The sequence below is a fragment of the Pholis gunnellus genome (assembly GCF_910591455.1).
Source record: "Pholis gunnellus genome assembly, chromosome: 23".
NCBI lineage: Eukaryota > Metazoa > Chordata > Actinopteri > Perciformes > Pholidae > Pholis > Pholis gunnellus.
Genome location: NC_136550.1, coordinates 2,979,465 through 2,998,019, shown reverse-complemented (window position 1 = coordinate 2,998,019; position 18,555 = coordinate 2,979,465). Strand labels below are relative to the sequence as shown.

Here is an 18,555-nt window from a genome sequence, read left to right as displayed (position 1 = left end):
ACTGCCCCTTCAGACTCTTTGAGCGCATGAAGGATGGCTGTTGTTATGCACTTATTGTGCTTCTCCCCCCCCCCCCCCAAACTTCTGACTGTGTTTAAGTAAGAGAGCGGTTGTGGTTTGGAGGGCGAGGCTGGATTCTTGGTCTCTGTCGGGTCTTGTTGGAGGAATCCTGCAACCGCCCTTCAGCCTAAGGAAACAGGCTAGCGGATTATATAACGGTCTTGGAAGTTCACTGACACTGATTGTATTAAAGATGCCCAAAACTCACAGTGTCGGGTTCACCAGCACGATCCATACATTTTAGCCGTGCCTCTGCTTTTGGTTGGTCCGTCACTCAACAACTATTGTAGAGACAATCATGGTTCCCTCAGACCTGAATCCTGACTTTTATAATCCCGACTGCTCTTCTCGTCCCACCGTGACATTGACATCAGTGGTCTTGAGTGAAATGCCTCAGCGTCTATTGGATGAATTGTCATGAGATCATTGAATTGCCAAAACCAACTGTGCATTGAGAGACTAGAGAAGAAGAAAAAGTGTTCCTTTACACCACAAGCCACTCAAAGCAGTGGCCGGTCCTGTACCCCAGAAGCCATCAGTCGTGGCTCCAATCAGACCTGCCTCTGAACCAGCAGGTTAAATCTCCCACATTACAACCAATGCAGTAAGTTTCCACGCCAGTTCCCGGAAATAACTACCTGCGGTAGAAACAGAAGCAGTTCTTCTTGATCTGTCCCTTCAGCTTCTGCTGCTGCTGCTGCATTTGTGGGAATCGAGGAATGTTGCAGGCGTTTCGTTTTGAAAGTGTGTCCTTTTTTTGTTTGAACATTTAATTTGTTTTTGTCAAGATGATTATACCATTTTTAATCTGATGCCGAAACCGTTGACGAAAGGCCTCGGGGCACCGGCTCATAGGCCTTGGCAGAGACTTCTCTCTCTCTCTGATGGCGCATGTGCCTCATCAGGTTAACCTGTAACAATGCGTTGAAGCGTCAGAGTACGTTCAGTGTCTGGCCAATTAAAGGTATCTGCCTCTCGCTCAAACAAACATCGGGATCCTTTTTGACAACAATCTGAAATTGGTGCCGATGTGAGACCCAGAGTAAGAGTCATTGGGTCCCACACTTTCCCCACTTGAACCCTCATCCAACTAGCTCCTTAATGAGGTGTAATGTGTGTAGTTCCAACTCTAATGCGCTCTGTTTTGAATTTCTGGCTTTGAAGCGAGACGCCACCCCGGTAGGCTTGGTATTTTACTGAAACTCTGTGCCATGTGCCACAACACCAGCACCACCGACGAATGTCACACACTGGGCCTGGACGTTGCCGAACCCAAGTAGGTGAGTCGGCACTTTAAGGAGACCAAAGACGTCCCTTACGCACTATTATAAATCCTGATCAATTCTGACTTAAAACAATAACATGATATGATGTTGCACATTTGCATACAAGCTTGAAGAATGACATTCCGACTAGTTCAATTATCATTCACCTGCACCCAGAATGCACCTGTGAAAACACCTGTAACCAATTAGATCGCTTAGATCTCAGAGCTTAAACACTATAAATAGGATCCACGTTTGCTTTTTGGCATGCACAACAAGGCTAATTTTGCAGAGAGAGTTGGAGTACTGAAATTTTAATAAACTGTGTTTTGTTTACAGTACAATACAGTAACTATATTCATGTCATCTTTAGTTAAAATAATCGTGTCTGTGTATTAAGAATAAACACATTACATTTGTGTTCATAGTCTATATTTACAGCATGCTACAAATGAAAATGCCAAAGACTCCAGATAAGTATTTTATACTTACAGTAGTACATCAGTGTATGTATATAGTATGTGGTAAGAACTATTTATTTGGTGTTTGTATGTAAAGTTATGTTGCAAAAATACACTTTTTAGAAGAGTTTATATAGTTTTAGGAAGTTTTGAGAGAGATGTAATATATTCTGTATTCTGTGTATATGATGTATGTGAATAGTTTCGACAGTACAGTGCAGTACTGTAGATGTACAGCATCCTGACTCCATGCTGAATGTATAACAACGTTCGTCATTAATGTGCGCCCTGCCCCGCCTTCTTTTCCGGTGACGTGACCGACATCAACCCGGAAGTGCGCCGCGTCTTTGAATACAAGGCGCCAGCCTTCAACTGCAAACTCTCACGAGTTAAAGGTGAGCACAGACACGACATACTGTAACAATTATCTGCAAAAACCTCCCGACGCGTGTTGCTTACTACTTTTAAATATGGTGGCGTATCAAGGACAACGTTGAAATGGCTAATTAGGGTCTGCTAACGCTAGCTTAAGTTGCAGGACGCGGTTGTTGTTGTTGTCACGTGGTGTGTTCGTATTCCACCTGTCCACCGTCTCGTTGCTCTCTTGTCTAGACCCAAAGGGGCATGCCAGCTTCGGAACCGGTCCGGCTGGGTCGGAAACGGAACCTGCCCTCCTGTCCGAACCCGCTGTTCCTCACGTGGCTCACTGAGCTCCGGGACCAGGCGAGAGAGAAGGGACTGAAGATCCAGTACACGTACCAGAAGGTATTTATTGTATACTCTGTTCATTTCAGGGGCTGTTGAGTTCCCGGACCATTATGCAAAATATATCTTGCATAATGGTCCATTTCTGTCCATCAGACATATTCAGTATGTTGTTATATTCCAGTTAACAGTCATAATATGTAACTTTTTATACAGAACGCATGACAAAACCTTTAAGTGCAGCCAATCATTTAAATCAATGGAAATCTCACTTCATTCACGTGTGTTTTTGTCTGTTTTCAGGCCATCAGCTCTTTGAATAAGTATCCATTACCGCTTCAAAACGCCAAAGAGGCAAAGATCCTGCAGAACTTCGGAGACGGCATCTGTAAAATCCTGGATGAAAAACTGCAGCGGTACCGCAGAGAAAACGGTGAGACACGGCCAAGCCCGTCATGTTTCTGTTTAAACTGTAAGCTCTCATCATAAGTTTCCAGAATCCTCTTTGAAGTATCAAGACAAGGTTCAGGTGTGTTGAAGTTGTCTTTGTCCTCCTCTGCTGTAGGCCCAGGCGCTCTGATCTACGCTCTCCCTGAAGGACTGCCCCCTCCTGGCAGACCGGACAACAACAGCCTGGCTCCATCCAGAAAGGTAAATAGTGTACGTTTGTCTTCACTGTGTAAAGACACGATTACATACCAGAAATACAGCAATCGCAACATTTCCAGACGGACAAATTGTCGGAAATTTGTATATTCCTTGAATGTAAGTAGGAGTAGATCTGTTTAGGACCACGTGTGTGATTACTTCAGTGACTCGGTGTGATCGCTTACGTTTTAATTTGTTTTATCTTTCCTTGTAGAAGAATGCAGCCGGGGATCAAGGGAAAGAAAGAGGAGGAGGAGGAGGGGGGAAGAAGAAGAAGAGGGAGTACATGCCCCAGAAGAGGTCTGGGGGTTATGCGGTACTGCTCACCCTCTACAGACAGTCACAGGTACACCTTTCTCCATCACAGTAGTTGAAATTAGTTAAACGCATTGCATTGTGGGCTCAGTAATTAACAACACGACGTGTCATCTCTCTCTCTCTAGATCTCAGGAAGCAAAGGTTATATGTTTAAGATGGAGCTCCAAGCAGAGGCTCAGCTCCTCTGTGACAAGTCTTTCACCGTTGTAAGTGAAATGTTGGTTTTAACACAACATTCCCAATCTGCCCTTTTACTCTTGCTAACCTCCGTTAAGTGGGTTTATTTCCAAATTAAGTCGTTTCCCTCCTTCCTTTTTGTTCGTGTGTGTGTGTCTTGTAGCCAGATTTAGGCAGTAAGTACACCGCCTGGTCTTCAGTGAGCACTCTGATCCAGAAGAACTTCGTCATAAAGACCCACAACCCTGCACGGTACACAGGAAGCTATTCATATGTATTGCCATGATGTTTGTCAGAGGCATTCATGATGTGGGCATTTAGTACGTTTTTGCGTAGTTGCTAGCATACATGGCTATAGACTCTTAGCGTTGCTAATCATATGAATACAATGAAGACGACATGTTTGGTTAGCCAATGAAGTTCCCTCTCCTTCCTCGCTCAGGTATTCTCTGACAGAAGACGGCCTGGCTTTGGCGGAGCGGCTGGAGTCGGTAGAAGAAGACGACACTAAAGACGGCCCAGAGGGGGGCGGAGAGGAGGCTAGGAGTGAGGAAGAGGTGGAGGAAGAGGAATGTGATGCTGGGCTTGTGGACCTCACTGCCAGTGATGACGACGAAGAAGAAGACGGAATACCGTGAGTGTTCTTTAAATGAGCGACGTCTTCACTTTCTGCTCTTTTTCCTTGCTGGAGCAAAATGAATCGTCGTCTCTTCACAGGCCTGCAGAGAGGCCGGCGTGTGTCGCCCAGCAAAGGAGTGAGGTTGTTGGGATGGGTTTCTCGGGAAACCCACAGAACTCACAGGCAACGAGCGGGAAGCCGAACGCAGGATGTCTTCTGCCCGGAGCCTACGAAATTATCCTCTGTGTGGACTTCATTGAGACAACTGGGTAAGAGAGCACGTCTGGATGTATCCGTGTCAATCGGAGACGGTCAAGTGTGTATTTCATGACTTGTCGACTTGTCCGTGCAGCGGGAGCCGCCACCACAAGGATGAGCTGGGCAAAGAGCTCCAGAGAAATGGAGTGAACTTCGATGTTAGGAAGCTGAACGTCGGAGACTTCCTGTGGGTCGCTCGAGAAAAGGTGGCGCCTGTTCCAGGTAACGCAGACGCACCCAGAAAGATCAAACTAAGGGAGTGATGTCAGAGCAAACGAGAGAGAACGGACGCAACTTTAACTTTAAAATCTACTTTTACATCACATGAAACAGCCAACACTGGAATCTAATTCTCGGGGGGGGGGGGTCTTGGTGCAGAATAAGGACGATCAGAAATATACAAGAGCAAAAACATTTGGGCGTCAAAAGTGATCAACAGAATGAGAAACTGAATTCCTTTAAAAAAAAGGGAGTCAATGCACCTCGTGGTCCTGGTTTGAAAAAGGTGATCTTAAAAGTTGACTCCCCTACTTGAGGCGTGAGTGTCACCATACATGTTATTTACATGTTGCTCATATATTCACATGAAATGAGAACGCGTTCTAATCTTCCTCCAGGCCAGCTGCGTGCCCCTGCAGGCAGGGAGCTCGTCCTTGATTACATCGTTGAGAGGAAGAGGATGGACGACCTGTGCGGCAGCATCATTGACGGACGCTTCAGGGAACAGAAGGTTGGTTGCTGTGAGGCGCAAATTCTTCTAATTGTTCATTTATTTATTCAAATTATTAGTAAGTTAAACTCTAAGTATGTCACAACTACCTGAGATCCTATTGATGCCGTAACATAGTTTGGTTTGTCTGAGGAATAGCCAATAAATGCAAAATTATTTTCAGTTTATAACGATATAAAATGGAGAAATGTAAGAAAATCATCCTGTTGGAGAAGTTCTAACCCGAAAGTGTTTGGTACTTCAACTTGATGAATAACTTCAACAATCAACCACCATTTAAAATGGGCTCTTTAGCTTAAAATGAGCTTTTTGTTGCTAATGGAACAGAAGATGACGTCTCCATTGATCTCTTCTTCCTGCGTCAGTTCCGGCTGAAGCGCTGTGGTCTCCGTAGGCCCTGCTATCTGGTGGAGGAGTGCGGCTCGGCGGCCTCCCACCTGAGTTTACCTGAGACTACCCTGCAGCAGGCCATCGTCAACACACAGGTGCGTGAACACAGTTTACAGTAGATCCAGAGCTGGATGTGGGTCGATGTTATTGTGTATTACTGGCGCAACACGGGTACTTTTCAGGAATATGGCAAAACATTTGCATTTGTGTTACTGTTAGTTTTTGTTTTTATCAAAAGCCCTACTTGTTCATATCTTTATCATAACTTCTGATAGCCATCTTTGCCAAAATGTCATTGTTTTGTACGACAAAAATTGACATTTAACTGCATCAAAAATGTCAGAATGGGTCAGGCTCCAGACATCATGAGTCAAGCTAAAGTCTTCATTCTCCACACGAATATTAGCTCAATCGTGGTACAAACAGGTGAACACCAATTGTTACAGGATTGTTGATTTTGTGTGTGTGTGCTGTACGTACGTTGTGTGCGTTAGGTAGTTGACGGCTTCTTTGTGAAGAGAGTCCAGGATGTGAGGGAGTCAGCTGCCTACCTCACCGTCATGACGCGGTACCTGATTAAACTCTATCAGGTGACACACACACACACACACACACACACAGTCCATTCTCTTGCCGTCTGAACTACGCTTTACATTCGTTCTTTCTTCGTCTTTATTTCAGAACTGTACGCTGATCTGTCGCTCCAGAGAGCTGGAGGGTGATGGAGGGAGTGATGAGGAGGAGAGAGGAACCCCCTCCTGCTCGCTCATTTCTTTTGCAGAGTTCAACCACGGTGCAGTGAAAAACAAGGTGTGTGTGTGTGTTCATGGTTTCTATTTACCTGTTTTGACAAGCACTTTGAATTTGCAATTGAAGAAATAGTCCAAAAACCATACAGTGTTACATTGTGTGTTTGTGAATCCCTCTTTTTCCCTTCTAGTGTCAGACGGTGAGAGAAGTGTTTGCAAGACAGTTGATGCAAGTTAGCGGTTTGTCTGGAGACAAAGCAGCTGCTATACTGGAGCAGTACAGCACTCCACACAGGTAACTCGCATGTTATTGTATGTACAGACATCTCACCCAGTCGCCAAGAAGTCTTCCCCATTACCTCTGGGTGTTAAGCACCAGCAGAGATGATATCGTGGATGCAGAAAGAGCAAATTAAGTTTCAGAAACTTACTGAGGAAAACGTAACATCTCTGCCTGTTACGCCTATTTCCACTTTTATTTGAATACAGATAAGTTTGCTTCCTCAACAAATACAAACACTGAGCTCTCTTCACACACATGAGAGCAGACGGGCCTAAAATGTTGCTGCAGTAAGAAAATAACTATAAACGAGGACCACGGTCCAAAGCTACTGTAAGAGATGTTTTCTCTTCTTCTTTTCAGTCTTCTTACAGCTTATGAACGGTGTGCGAGTGACAAACACAAAGAAAAACTGCTCTCTTCCATCCGACACGGGAAGCTCAAAAGGTTTGTAACTTGATTTTATATTGTTCAATGATTCGTGTGGTATTTGTTGTTACCCAGTCAGAACAAATAAAATATGCTAAATGAGATTAAACGAGTCAGAAGTGCTACTTACTGATGATACAAGGAGACACTGCAGTTGGTTGATGCTTTCTTTTCTTTGTTTTGCAGAAACCTTGGTCCGGCTCTGAGCAGAACCGTTTATCAGCTGTACTGTACTCAAGGAGCTCTGTCATAGATGCACACAGTCACTGGTGAACATCTGTCTCAAACTCAAGCTCCCTCAATGTGAATACAATGAGGGACACCATGAATAGAATTAGATGATAATTGACTATGTAAATACTAAGATGCTGCTATATTTTCATTTCTGTAATATAATGCTATTTGTATAAAGAATTTCACAAATGTATCCTCACACTGCATCAATAAAGCGTATTTTGAATATTATTTTATTGCACGTGTGAGAGGACCAGTGTGTCGGTTTTTAGTGGCATCCAGCAGCGAGGTAGCGGTTTGCAAACGAGCTGAATACCCGTCTGCTCAGAGAACTACGGTGGCCCTTAAGGTGAAGATTCCTTTCGTTGTTAGCGTGCTCAGATTTTAGCCTTTCGTTTGGTTGCTGGGCTGTGTTTGCAGAAACGGCTTGCCAAGGGAAGCTAATGCTAAAGGCACTGAACTCTGGGACATTTTAAACTATGGAATACTATATTCATCCTGATTAAGTATTATATGTTGTAAAACAGTTAATTATGACATTTCATGGAATTGTAATGGCATTTTACCATGACTTTTGTCATTTCATGGCAAATTATCAAATGTTCTTCCTCTGATGTAGTGGAGTTCAGGTATAAAGTTGCGTGAAATGTAAGTAGTAAAGTACAAGTACCTTGGATGTGTATTTTAGTACAGTACTGGAGTGAATGTACATATTTGCCAGTGTTTTGACGCAAACGACCCAAAACAGATTTTCTAAATTGATTGAACAAAAATGACGACGTGCCGTTTTCAGGGTAGATTTGTTTTCTTTAGTTTAATTCTAAAATAAATATATAGACAAAAGGAAATATCTGGTGATTCCACCAGAAGAAAACCAGGTTGCTTTACTTGCAGCATCAAGGGAGCGTAATTAGTAAATCAGGCTAATTTAATGGAGAAATAAGTCTGCAGAAAACAAACTGACAGCACGCTGAATGCTCCAGCAATCAGGCTGTTGAAAAGAATAAAAATACAATGTTTTCGCTTCTTTTGAGTAATTCGATAAATTGGGGAAATCTGGCAATGTGCCCACCTACAGGGGATCTCAGGAGTTATACTCTCTACTCATTGGATAAAATGTATTTGCATTTTTCTGTATGATCCAGGTAAAGCAGATTTGTATAGAATTTGGAAACGCACGGCTTAGCTGCACCAAAGAAAAGCCACGGCACAGCGGGTACATTCTCTACGGTATATTAGGACAATGTGAAAGCTACTAAATCACATTCATATATGGGGAGGTACAGTCTGTGCTATTCACAAACTTAATGTCTGAAATCACTTAATAAAACAAAGTCAATTGAGAATCTAAATTTGTGGTATCCAACTCGTTTAAGAATGTCTTGCTTTCATAGGTTGACTCAGATGGTATTAAAAAAAAAAAAGTGGATGATTGTTTGCAAATACTCGTCTCCAGGTCTGCCTCAACCCTGCCGTCTCCACTATGGTCCCTAACTTGACAACTTATGATATTTACAAAAAAAATAGGAATACAAAAAAACCCACTGTTAATCTGTTCCAAGATGAGTCCTGTCTAACCCGACAAAGTGCCATTTCGATTGCTCTCTCCTCTTCAAGGAACGGCTCCAATTTGATGAGGTCTGCCTTAAAAACAACCGTAGCGCGGCATAATGTACATCGAAATAGGCTTTGTAAGCATTCCTCCTTTCCTTACTGGCTGCAATTAAAAATGCATTTTACACATAATTGTGGGTTTTGTCCCCGACATCTCTTAAATTGGAATCACGATTGCAAAGCACAGCCAGTATGAGCAGGAGGATATCTACAGAGACCGCTTATTATTTCAGTATACAAACGGGCACGCGAGTGTTGCATCAACACACCTGAAAGAAATCAGACGCCTTTCTTTAACCCCACCTCCCTCATGGTCTCCAACGGCACGGTACAATAAGAGTGCATTGTTCCCCCGAGTTCAAGCTAGAGTCTCTCCAATGGTCCCCATCAAGACGAGCGCATCTTTGCTTTAGTTTTGAAGCGTGCTGAATCAAAATGCTCCCGCTGTTACGCAGTCAAATATTCAAGTCCACGCAGATCCGGCTCTTCTGTTTTCGTCTCATCAAGTCATGTCAACCGAAGTATTTAGATCCAAGTGAATCTGAGACGCTCGTGGTCGGGTTCCCCTAAAAATCCCTCGGAAGCAACAGAGTGAAACTTCACTTGCAGGTGAAAAACAAAAATCTGTTCTTTTGGTTCCAGGACAGAGTTAGGCAGGGCGGTCTTATCAGGATCCTGGATCCGTTGATCATTCATTACCATATTGGCTCTAATGTGTCACTCTAGACAGCCGTAGTGATGCAGGGTTTGGGCGAGGGGGGACCAAAACCTTCAGGGAGGAACCAAACCAATGTCGGGTGCTGTAACACATGAGTACAGCAGTTCCCCTTTGGCTCCGACGCACGGAGTTAGTCGGGCATGTCGATGCAGAGTTTAGGGGGCGGAACGAAGTATTTCCCGGGGCTCTGTGTGATCACCACGCCGGTCTTCTTGTGGAACATGGGGGCGATCTTTGGCGGCGGCTCGGGAACGGGCATGTCCTCGACCGCCTCGGGGTCCTCGCTGCGCTGGAGGTCGTAGGACACGTTGCCGTACTCCCGCAGGAAGGGGAGGAGCTCCAACAGGAAGTGGCAGAAGTCCTTACGGATGCCAAACCACCCTACAGGGAGATCAGAGGGGAATTTAAAAAGGTAACTTTGGTAGTTTTTTTCCCACGTTTAGTGTCTAAATGATTAATAAAAACAATTCCTGCTCACGCACTGCAATGTGATCTCTTGGGGCAAGCTGACACCGTCATTTAAAACCACTAAAAGTGCTTTTTTTTTACCACTGGCTTATTATGGATATCTGATATTATGGAACAAGTCTTTGAGAAAGAGAAGTCAAGTTCTGACATCTCACGAGGTCACACATTGCCGGAAACACTGAACAAAAAGCACTTTTAGTGGACGTAACGTTTTTTGTGCACAAAAAAATAAAAGTTGTGATTAATCCAAGATTTGTTTTCACGACTATCTAAGCAGCACGGCACATCAATAGGGTTGGGTACCGAAACCCGGTGCCATGACCGGTACCTACCGGACCGAAACGCAACGCAGATTTCGGTGCTTCCTTTCGGTGCCTGAGCCGATTGAAATACTTTTTTTAACACTACTCTGATGACTCCGTCCTGGCAGCAGGTAACGATAGCTACCGTTTGTATATAGCTACAGCAGCTAGCTAGCCATCAACCTTTTAACAGAGAAAATGCCGAAAGGTAAACGGTCAAAAGTGAGGCTGTTTTTATTTTGAAAGTCCGTTGCTCACTGGCAGCGGTGGAGGAATGGAGACTACTGGACATCGCTGCGGTAAAGTCAGCAGACACTCAGATCTCCGTGGTCAACTCAGCAGACACTTACATGTTAGTGACCTATACGCTGAAATTCACGGTAAACGCATTCAAACGGCACAGATCGGGAGCGAGCGAAGGACTTTGAAAGTTAGCGGAAAGATTTAACGTGAGACAACACCCGGTTTCTTCAGAGAAACATCCGGTTTTCAGAATAAGATGCCAACAAAGTATGAATTAAAGTCACATTAAGTATAAAACATGCTACCTGCATCTCGTGAGTTAAAGGGAAAATACACCTAAATTGTGTGTAAGTGTGTCTTTATTCTTTGATCGCTGGGTAACCATCATCACCTCTGAGTTACAGCATTAAATTGATGAACAGTAGAGCTGCATTCACATGCTCTGACTCATGAAAACACAACACACGCATTTTGGTGCTGAAACATGTTATTCATGTTGCACAGCAGTGGAACGTTTCACATGAAGTCACACACTGAGCAGATAGTGAAGAGATATAACTGCTACTGTGTAAAGGGAATACTGCTGTTAAAAAGAACCTTATTTGTTTTAAGTGTTTGCAAACCAAATGTTATTGCACTTTTGTTCATATAGCAGTACTTTTAAAATAAATGTGCACAATACACTACCTTTGAATTAATTATTGAACTTTGCCATAACAATGAGATTAATCGCAAAAAATCCATGCGATTAAACGCGATTAAAAATTGTAATCGTTGCCCAGCACTAATATGTATAGTATACTTTAAACAGTTAAATATATTGTTCAATTTGAAGAAAAAAAATTTGCGATGGCAATAAAAAAAAGTAGCGGTTCAGGCACCGTTTAGGCAATTGTATCGTTTTAAATACCCATCCCTACACATCAATGGTGGTAAATACTCACAGTGGTTCCCACCCTTTTGGCCAAACGTGGTGGCCATGAGTGTGAGCAGGGAGAGCCAGAGCGGGACGAACACACACACGTAGCTCAGACTGTTGTGGCCGTCCAGCTTGTGCACCAGAAGGATCTGAGGAGACACGTGAATGTTAGGAGTCATTGGAAAAGCCAACGTGCATGAAGAAAACGTGTGCAAAGCCATTTGTGTGTGTGTACACGCACACATACGCCTAAGATGGTGATGATGAAAGAAAGTAAACGCATATAAATTGCGTAAGAAATTGGTATTAAACTCTTTTTTTATGGTGTTAATAAAATGTTTCAACAACGTACAAGTTTAGTCTTTATTTAATTAAGTAACCATAAATAAACTGAACATTTGACGGGTTTTTTCTCCACATTTTGTCTTAAATTAAGCCATCGAGTAATGTAGGACATCCTGAATGCACTTTACACTGATTTAAAAAAAGACTATACATATGTTTGGCCAGTAGAGGGCAGGATGGGCACATTTTATTATTAAAGAACTTTTCTATAATATTTAGTCATATGAACGATATTCTGATAATGTAATTGGTTTGTTTTGGAGTTCATTCATATTTGTTGGTGTAATTTGGGCCTGAAGACGTATATATGAAGAATAAACACAGTATGACTCACCTCAAAGGTGAGGAGGGGCACGACGATGGTCATCCAGCTGATGGCCATGGTGATGTGAGTCCGCCGCTGCTCGGCGATGATGTCGATGGAGCGGAGGAAGAGGACCGACCAGATGATGTAGTAGAGAACGACCAGGCACAGGAAGGACATCAGGATCCACAGCGGGACACACACCACCTGCAGAGCGCACACACACACACACATCATTAAAGAAGAGGATGGTAAGGGCAGCAGTGTCACCAGTTGCCTTACATCTGCGGTGGTTCTATAGAGTTATTCTTAATGCTTGTAATCTGTGCCACCGAGTCGGGATCAGATAGAATCATGCCGGTTCAGAAAGTCCTCCACAAACAAAGGCTAATCTCTGCTCTACTTTGTGTTTGAGCGTCTCACCAGCCACGGCCAGTTGATGATCCTGTCCAGCCTCAGAGCGATGAAGATGAACTGGAGGATGTTAACTGAACACAACACCTCCAGCTGAGGAGAGGAAGAGCAAAGTTCAGCGCTGTACTCATTTTAATCCGGGCTCAGTTCATCCTTTTTTTTATACATATACACAGCAGACTCCTTACCTCGAGGGAGCGGTCGTGTCTGAACCCCCAGACGCATGCTGCTACAGAGACGGGCGACACGAAGAAGAGCGGCATGAAGACGAGAAGCCAGAAGTAGTTTCCTCTCGCCACGCGGTCGCAAACCAACACCTCGAACATCAGCAACAGGACGTGGAGCCCCACAGCGATCAGCATGGCTTTGAACTCCACACACGTCTCCCCTTCGGCCCTGAGGGAGGACAAACGGGTGGAATCAGAAAGTTCCTAGTGTGAGCCTCAGCAAACCATTTCCTGACCACTAAGCCACGTGTCCACATGTGAGAGAGCCTCTACCTGTACTGGGGGTTGTGCGCCCAGACTCCAGTGCCGACAGAGGCCCCGATGATGACCAGCAGCTTCCACAGCCATATCGGGGTGAACACAGCCCAGTAGCTCCACTGGATGACTCCATCCAGCCTCAAGGACAGCAGCACAGAGAAGAGCAGCAGACACGAGTAGATCAGGAACTTACTGCACACGGGCGACAGAGAGAGACACACATTAGACAACGCAGAGACGATGGGATACGTGGAGTGTGTGTGTGTGTGTGAAGGGAAAGCATGCAAACTGAAACTTGTTTTAATCAGTGTCCAAATAAGAGAAAAAAACAGGATAAGATAAAGTAAAATGTCACAGGATGCAATGCTATCTAAAATAAAAGGACATAAGTATATGTTGGCTAAGAAAGTGAAATTTAGATTAAATAGACCTTAGTAGGATGGAGATAGTATATGGAGAGTGGCAAAAACTAGTTATCCCTAAATAAGTCCAAGTCTGCAGCCATTGCTTTTGATGGCCTGTAAAGCTCATTAGGTCATAGGCTAACTGTCTGTGCAACCTAAAATAAACTATCTTTAATAAGTTCAGCCTGATTCCTGGATGCATGAGTGAATAATAGATAATAATTAACGTATGAAGTTAAGTAAGGTTACTTGTAGCAAACCTCTGGCGTTATCTTAGCTAGCAGGTTAGCCAGGCCTCGTTTAGCCAGCTAGCTACGTTAGCTACACAGTTAGCTACAGTGCTAGGTCGTAGCTTAGCTCAACGTACCTGGGATTGAAGTCCTGAAATAGTCCTCTTAAATTCATGGTGTAAACAGGCCGGTTGACTGGTCAACATTAGTTCCCAGTGTTGTCAGTTGATTCACCGCCAAAGTTGAATGCTACGCATGGTAATGTCGGCGTTAGTTGAGGTTTCCTGGTTCGGCTTCATTACAGCTTCTTGCGTGTATTTTCTTTTTTTTTTAACCCTCTGAAATCACGTGACTATGGTTCTTCTTCTTCTGTTCATTGTCGGTTGGCAAACAACGATTTGGCGCGTTACCGCCACCAGCTGGTAAGGAGTGTGGCTCACAGCGGTTAGATTTTTCTCATTTTGTGAGTTATTTAGTTTCATCGAACACCCGTGGGGACTGTGGGGGAAACCGAGAACTTCAACCAGCGAGACGTTTCTGCAGACGCTGCCACTGACATCTGAATGTAATGTAAATAAGGGACTATACCGGTTTCCACAGACGATGTAGAGCGTCTGAGACAAAAAAAACTCAGTTTCCATCAGTTCTGAATAACAAAAAAAACGTTTTGTAGCAGGAAATTATTTAGTGGTTCTTCCTACAGGGTGCTTCCACTAAGAGATTAAACAAAAAAAACTGCACTAGAAGGGAAAACGTTTGTAATCTTATAAATATGGTTTTATCCAAAGCGACTTACAATTCAGACTTACAATTCAGATCACACCGTAGGCACATCTAAGTGTCTTGCTCAAGGACACATGGTCATGCGACTAGCATGACCATATTATCAGAACTTCATAAATGAGACACTAACTGGAGCCTTAAGTTGACAGGTACAGGTCATTTTCTGCAGTCGAGTCCAACCAAACAGCTGCTATTTGTATTAATGAATCGGTTACTAAGAGCTCAAAGATGATGTGCTTCCTGGAGCAAATGACACGCTGATGGTTTATAAACCATACAAATTGAGAACATGAGGTAGATAAAATGGAAAATCTAATGCTGTAAAAGTCAGATAGTAGATAAGCAGCTGGTGATATTGATTTTCCTTTGCTGTAACAGATGTTACTTTAACGTTGTGACACAACAGGCGGCTTCTAACATCTGAATAATCTAAATACATGCTGATCATTTATGCACAACACAACACGGACAACAAGAAAAACATACAAAATGATTGAAAGTACAAATGTAACAAGAGGTAGTTTAATGTGTGAGATTACAACAACAACGCCGCCTAACCAAAAAAAGACCTGCTCTCATTGGAACATTTTAGAATAAATAAATTTAAAAAACGCCACTAACAGTTTAGATAGTAAGAGATCGGTGAATTGGACCACCTTAACTTCACCTTACGAACAATTTCTTCTTTATAAAAGAAAACTTAGCTCCCATGCAGCTGCACCACCTCCCATAATGTATATTAGTGAGATTCATGAGGATATGAATGGATAGAGAATCATTTAGTTTCACTTTATTTGTATTTATTTTGAACAATGCAATGAACAGTAAATATAGAAAACAGTAAAAAAAAACTAATTCTAATTATAAAAATAATATCAACATCAACTTTACATTTATGGAAGCAGAAGGAAACAAATCTCCTCATATAGTCTCACACCTTAATTAAAATCATAACTCCATATTTATCACACAAACACAACATATGCAGCTCAACTCAAACGACTTGCAGCACGGTGCACTTCTACCTCAGAGGAAACTAGTAAAACATTCATATTTTGTAGAAATGTTCCTGGTTTTGTTGCACATTCAGACAGTTTCACATCACGAGAAAGTTTTGAGTTCTGTTACTAAAAGCGGATGAAGGAGGAGATGAAGACCATCACACAGTGATGAAGACGACGATGAAGGACGAGATGAAGACCATCACACAGTGATGAAGAGGAGGATGAAGGAGGAGATGAAAACCATCAGACAGTGATGAAGAGGAGGATGAAGGAGGAGATGAAGACCATAGAGAACCCCTCTCACTACGCTACGACCAGCTGTGACTGAGCAGCTCATTCAGACATCAGATCATCACAACGAGACCTTCAGACGCTGCTTTGGACCTCCGACCTCTGAGAGACTAGAATCATGTTTGTCTAGAGAATCATTGGATCTAGTTCTATAGGCGGAGAGTAATTCATTGAATGTTTTCTACACATATAGTAACAAACACCCAGCAGAGTTCCTCCTGCTGCTATCACTCCCACTACACAGTAGAGGACGATCTTTCCCCGTCTCTCAGCTTGTGATGGACTTCCTGTCGTTGAAGGATCTCTTCCTCCACTTGTTGTGTTTGGTGTCTCAGGTTTGGGTCGATCCCTCTCTGCTGTAAAGAGACCAAACAAGTCTGAGTCATTCATGAGAAGAAGAAACATCTCACTGAAACATAAACTAAACGTCTACAACAGATTAAACTGAAACATATTTCACAGATCCTGTAAGAAGGAAGTGTAACGACAATAATCGGGTTCTTTTTAGTCCAGAAAACTTCTACTGAATCAACTCACCTGTGACTTTGAGGAGACATTTCTCAGAGTTCTTCCCATCACTTGTGGTCACTTCACACTGGTACTGACCCGAGTCAGCAGGTCTGAGTCTGGACACATGAAGTCTGAGTCGTCCTTCTCTGAGGACGTCTTTGTCAAAATGGACTCGTCCTGAAAACTGTTTATCCTGAAACTCTGGAATCTCGACACCTTCACGTAAATGAAACAGGATTGAGGGTCTGACATCAGTTAACGTCAGACAGTGAATATAAAGGGAGTTGGGGGAGCGGTCAGTGTTGGTGGTGAAGGTCCATTCCAGAGTGATGTTGTGGTTCTCCTCTGCCTGATAGGAGCTCTGTGTCACATTCACTACTAATGATGCTGTTGAGGAGACAGAGAGGGAGAGTGAGGAGCAGACACACTGACAGCTTTAACATGAGAGCCTTTAAACTGCATCTCTAGATGTTTCTGTGGAGTGTTTAGTGATGCTTCAGAGCTGTAGTGCTTTAAACATACAAAAGTCAACTCACCACAGACACAGGAGGTCAGGATGAAGAGCAGCAGGATCCAGCAGATCATCTTCTCCCTGTGAGAGGAGACAGAGGTGAAGAGTCACAAACACATCACATCAAGGTGTTGGAGGTACAAATCTACAGTCTGTCTTTACATCACAATACTCCTTTGTGTTCATCATCCTGCTCATTACACACAACTGATGACACAAAGCCTTGATGCCAATGCAGCGTCAATGTGAACTACAAGCACAGCTAAAGCTGCTTTCCCTGAAGACGTTTCATTCATAGTCAAATAAAATAAGTAGAAGCTGCAGTAATATTAGTTTCAAGACAATAATAGTTTCAAGACAGCGCCAGATGTTCAATACAGGAAACAGTCAACACGTGTCTCTAGAACACTACAAGCTGTGGAAAGACCCGTCCTGCTCTGACTTTAGCAAACAGAGGTAGAATGGGGGGGTCTGTAATATGACATGTGAACAAACTCAAGCGTTCAAACTGGTTGTTCTCGTTTATTCAGTTGTCTCACTTTTTGTTTACCATCCAGAGTTAAACGGCAGTTTAACTGACACTGCTGCAACTTCCCCAATCTGATAACTGCCTGTGGATCGTGTTCCTCAATCAGTTCTCTCGTTTCCTCCAACACATCAAGCTTCTTATTGTCATCAATCAAGCACACTATGAACATCTATGCACCAACATTTATAACAAATACCACACAGTGAACACACACAAACTCATGTTGTTGTTGAAAAGGTTAATTTAAATAATACAGCTGTTTTTAATGGATCAGGTTATATTCTGATGTGTCTTCAATGCATCACATCTTTTTAACTGTTCTTCACTGAACGAACCTACCACGTTATTACCGTAAATATCTTGACAAATACATCAATCCTCACATTATAAATCTGTACAATAATACACAGAAGTGATCATAACTTTATTTTACCGCAGCATTCACTCCCAACACCAAACACCTTCATCCACTATGAGATCAGACTTTAGACTGTTGAGCTCAAATCACTTGACACCGTATTTTACTGTTGAATTGTCACTTTTCCATTACTTCCTGTTTTACTATCTGTTTACATCTCTTCATAACTTCTCATTACGCATAAAGCTACACTAGTTACATTCAGTTCATTCTCACTGAACACCTGTATAGCACACACACACACACTAATATAGATGTATATTTGTATATTAACTTTGCAGTATTTTATTTCTTGGATTCCCATAACTTTTTATATTTAATGAACATTGTTGGAGATGTGCCTGAGATCTATTTCTCTCATTATCATTCATTAACATTTACTCCATGACTAACTAACAGCACCAATCCTCACAAACTAAATCTGTTCAACATGATTTATATAATAACACAAACATTAACACATTAAGTCAGTCATTACCTTAAAGATCTTCATATGAAGACGACAAAGTTCATGCTTCTGAATTCTTCTCAGCGACAAACAGCCAGCGAGGTGTCGATGTGCAAAACTCTTGTCTGTGCAGGTTTAACGGACCATCCTGTGTTGTATCCTGTCGAGGAATCCTTTGGGGAGGACTCCAAATGTATTCGAGGAGGAGCCTATGACGGTGTTCGGGTATAAAACAGGACGGTCTGTTAAACCTGCACTGATACAAATTTGCACATCGACACCTCGCTGGCTG

The 18,555-nt window shown here is 42.9% G+C and overlaps 3 protein-coding genes across 5 annotated transcripts; 1 reads left to right on the top strand and 2 right to left on the bottom strand.

Annotated features, from left to right (window-relative positions):
• Window positions 1-2,146: 2,146 nt before the first annotated feature.
• Window positions 2,147-7,413, top strand: mus81 (MUS81 structure-specific endonuclease subunit). Its single transcript, XM_079184788.1, has 17 exons — window positions 2,147-2,181; window positions 2,399-2,551; window positions 2,795-2,924; window positions 3,057-3,142; window positions 3,354-3,485; window positions 3,583-3,663; window positions 3,798-3,886; window positions 4,077-4,268; window positions 4,352-4,522; window positions 4,606-4,733; window positions 5,129-5,241; window positions 5,607-5,726; window positions 6,126-6,221; window positions 6,313-6,441; window positions 6,572-6,675; window positions 7,024-7,107; window positions 7,276-7,413. Exons 2-17 carry the CDS (start codon window positions 2,411-2,413, stop codon window positions 7,340-7,342), a joined length of 1,863 nt encoding a protein of 620 aa, XP_079040914.1. The 5' UTR covers window positions 2,147-2,181; window positions 2,399-2,410; the 3' UTR covers window positions 7,343-7,413.
• Window positions 7,414-9,785: 2,372 nt separating this feature from the next.
• On the bottom strand, window positions 9,786-14,080 carry tmem185 (transmembrane protein 185; the record flags this gene model as incomplete). Its single annotated transcript, XM_079184791.1, has 7 exons — window positions 13,907-14,080; window positions 13,151-13,327; window positions 12,839-13,046; window positions 12,660-12,743; window positions 12,267-12,443; window positions 11,613-11,736; window positions 9,786-10,036 (listed from the first exon to the last, which is right to left on the bottom strand). Exons 1-7 carry the CDS (start codon window positions 13,942-13,944, stop codon window positions 9,786-9,788), a joined length of 1,059 nt encoding a protein of 352 aa, XP_079040917.1. The 5' UTR covers window positions 13,945-14,080.
• A 1,266-nt stretch (window positions 14,081-15,346) lies between these two features.
• LOC306714890 (uncharacterized protein) lies at window positions 15,347-18,478 on the bottom strand. Of its 3 annotated transcripts, none has more exons than XM_079185061.1 (5): window positions 18,294-18,337; window positions 17,408-17,479; window positions 16,894-16,949; window positions 16,385-16,744; window positions 15,347-16,203 (listed from the first exon to the last, which is right to left on the bottom strand). In XM_079185061.1, exons 2-5 carry the CDS (start codon window positions 17,419-17,421, stop codon window positions 15,974-15,976), a joined length of 660 nt encoding a protein of 219 aa, XP_079041187.1. In that variant the 5' UTR covers window positions 17,422-17,479; window positions 18,294-18,337; the 3' UTR covers window positions 15,347-15,973. The 3 variants fall into 3 exon arrangements, with proteins under 3 accessions (XP_079041187.1, XP_079041188.1, XP_079041189.1); XM_079185062.1 differs by having other exon boundaries at window positions 15,347-16,200; XM_079185063.1 differs by lacking the exon at window positions 17,408-17,479 and having other exon boundaries at window positions 18,294-18,478.
• Window positions 18,479-18,555: the final 77 nt, after the last annotated feature.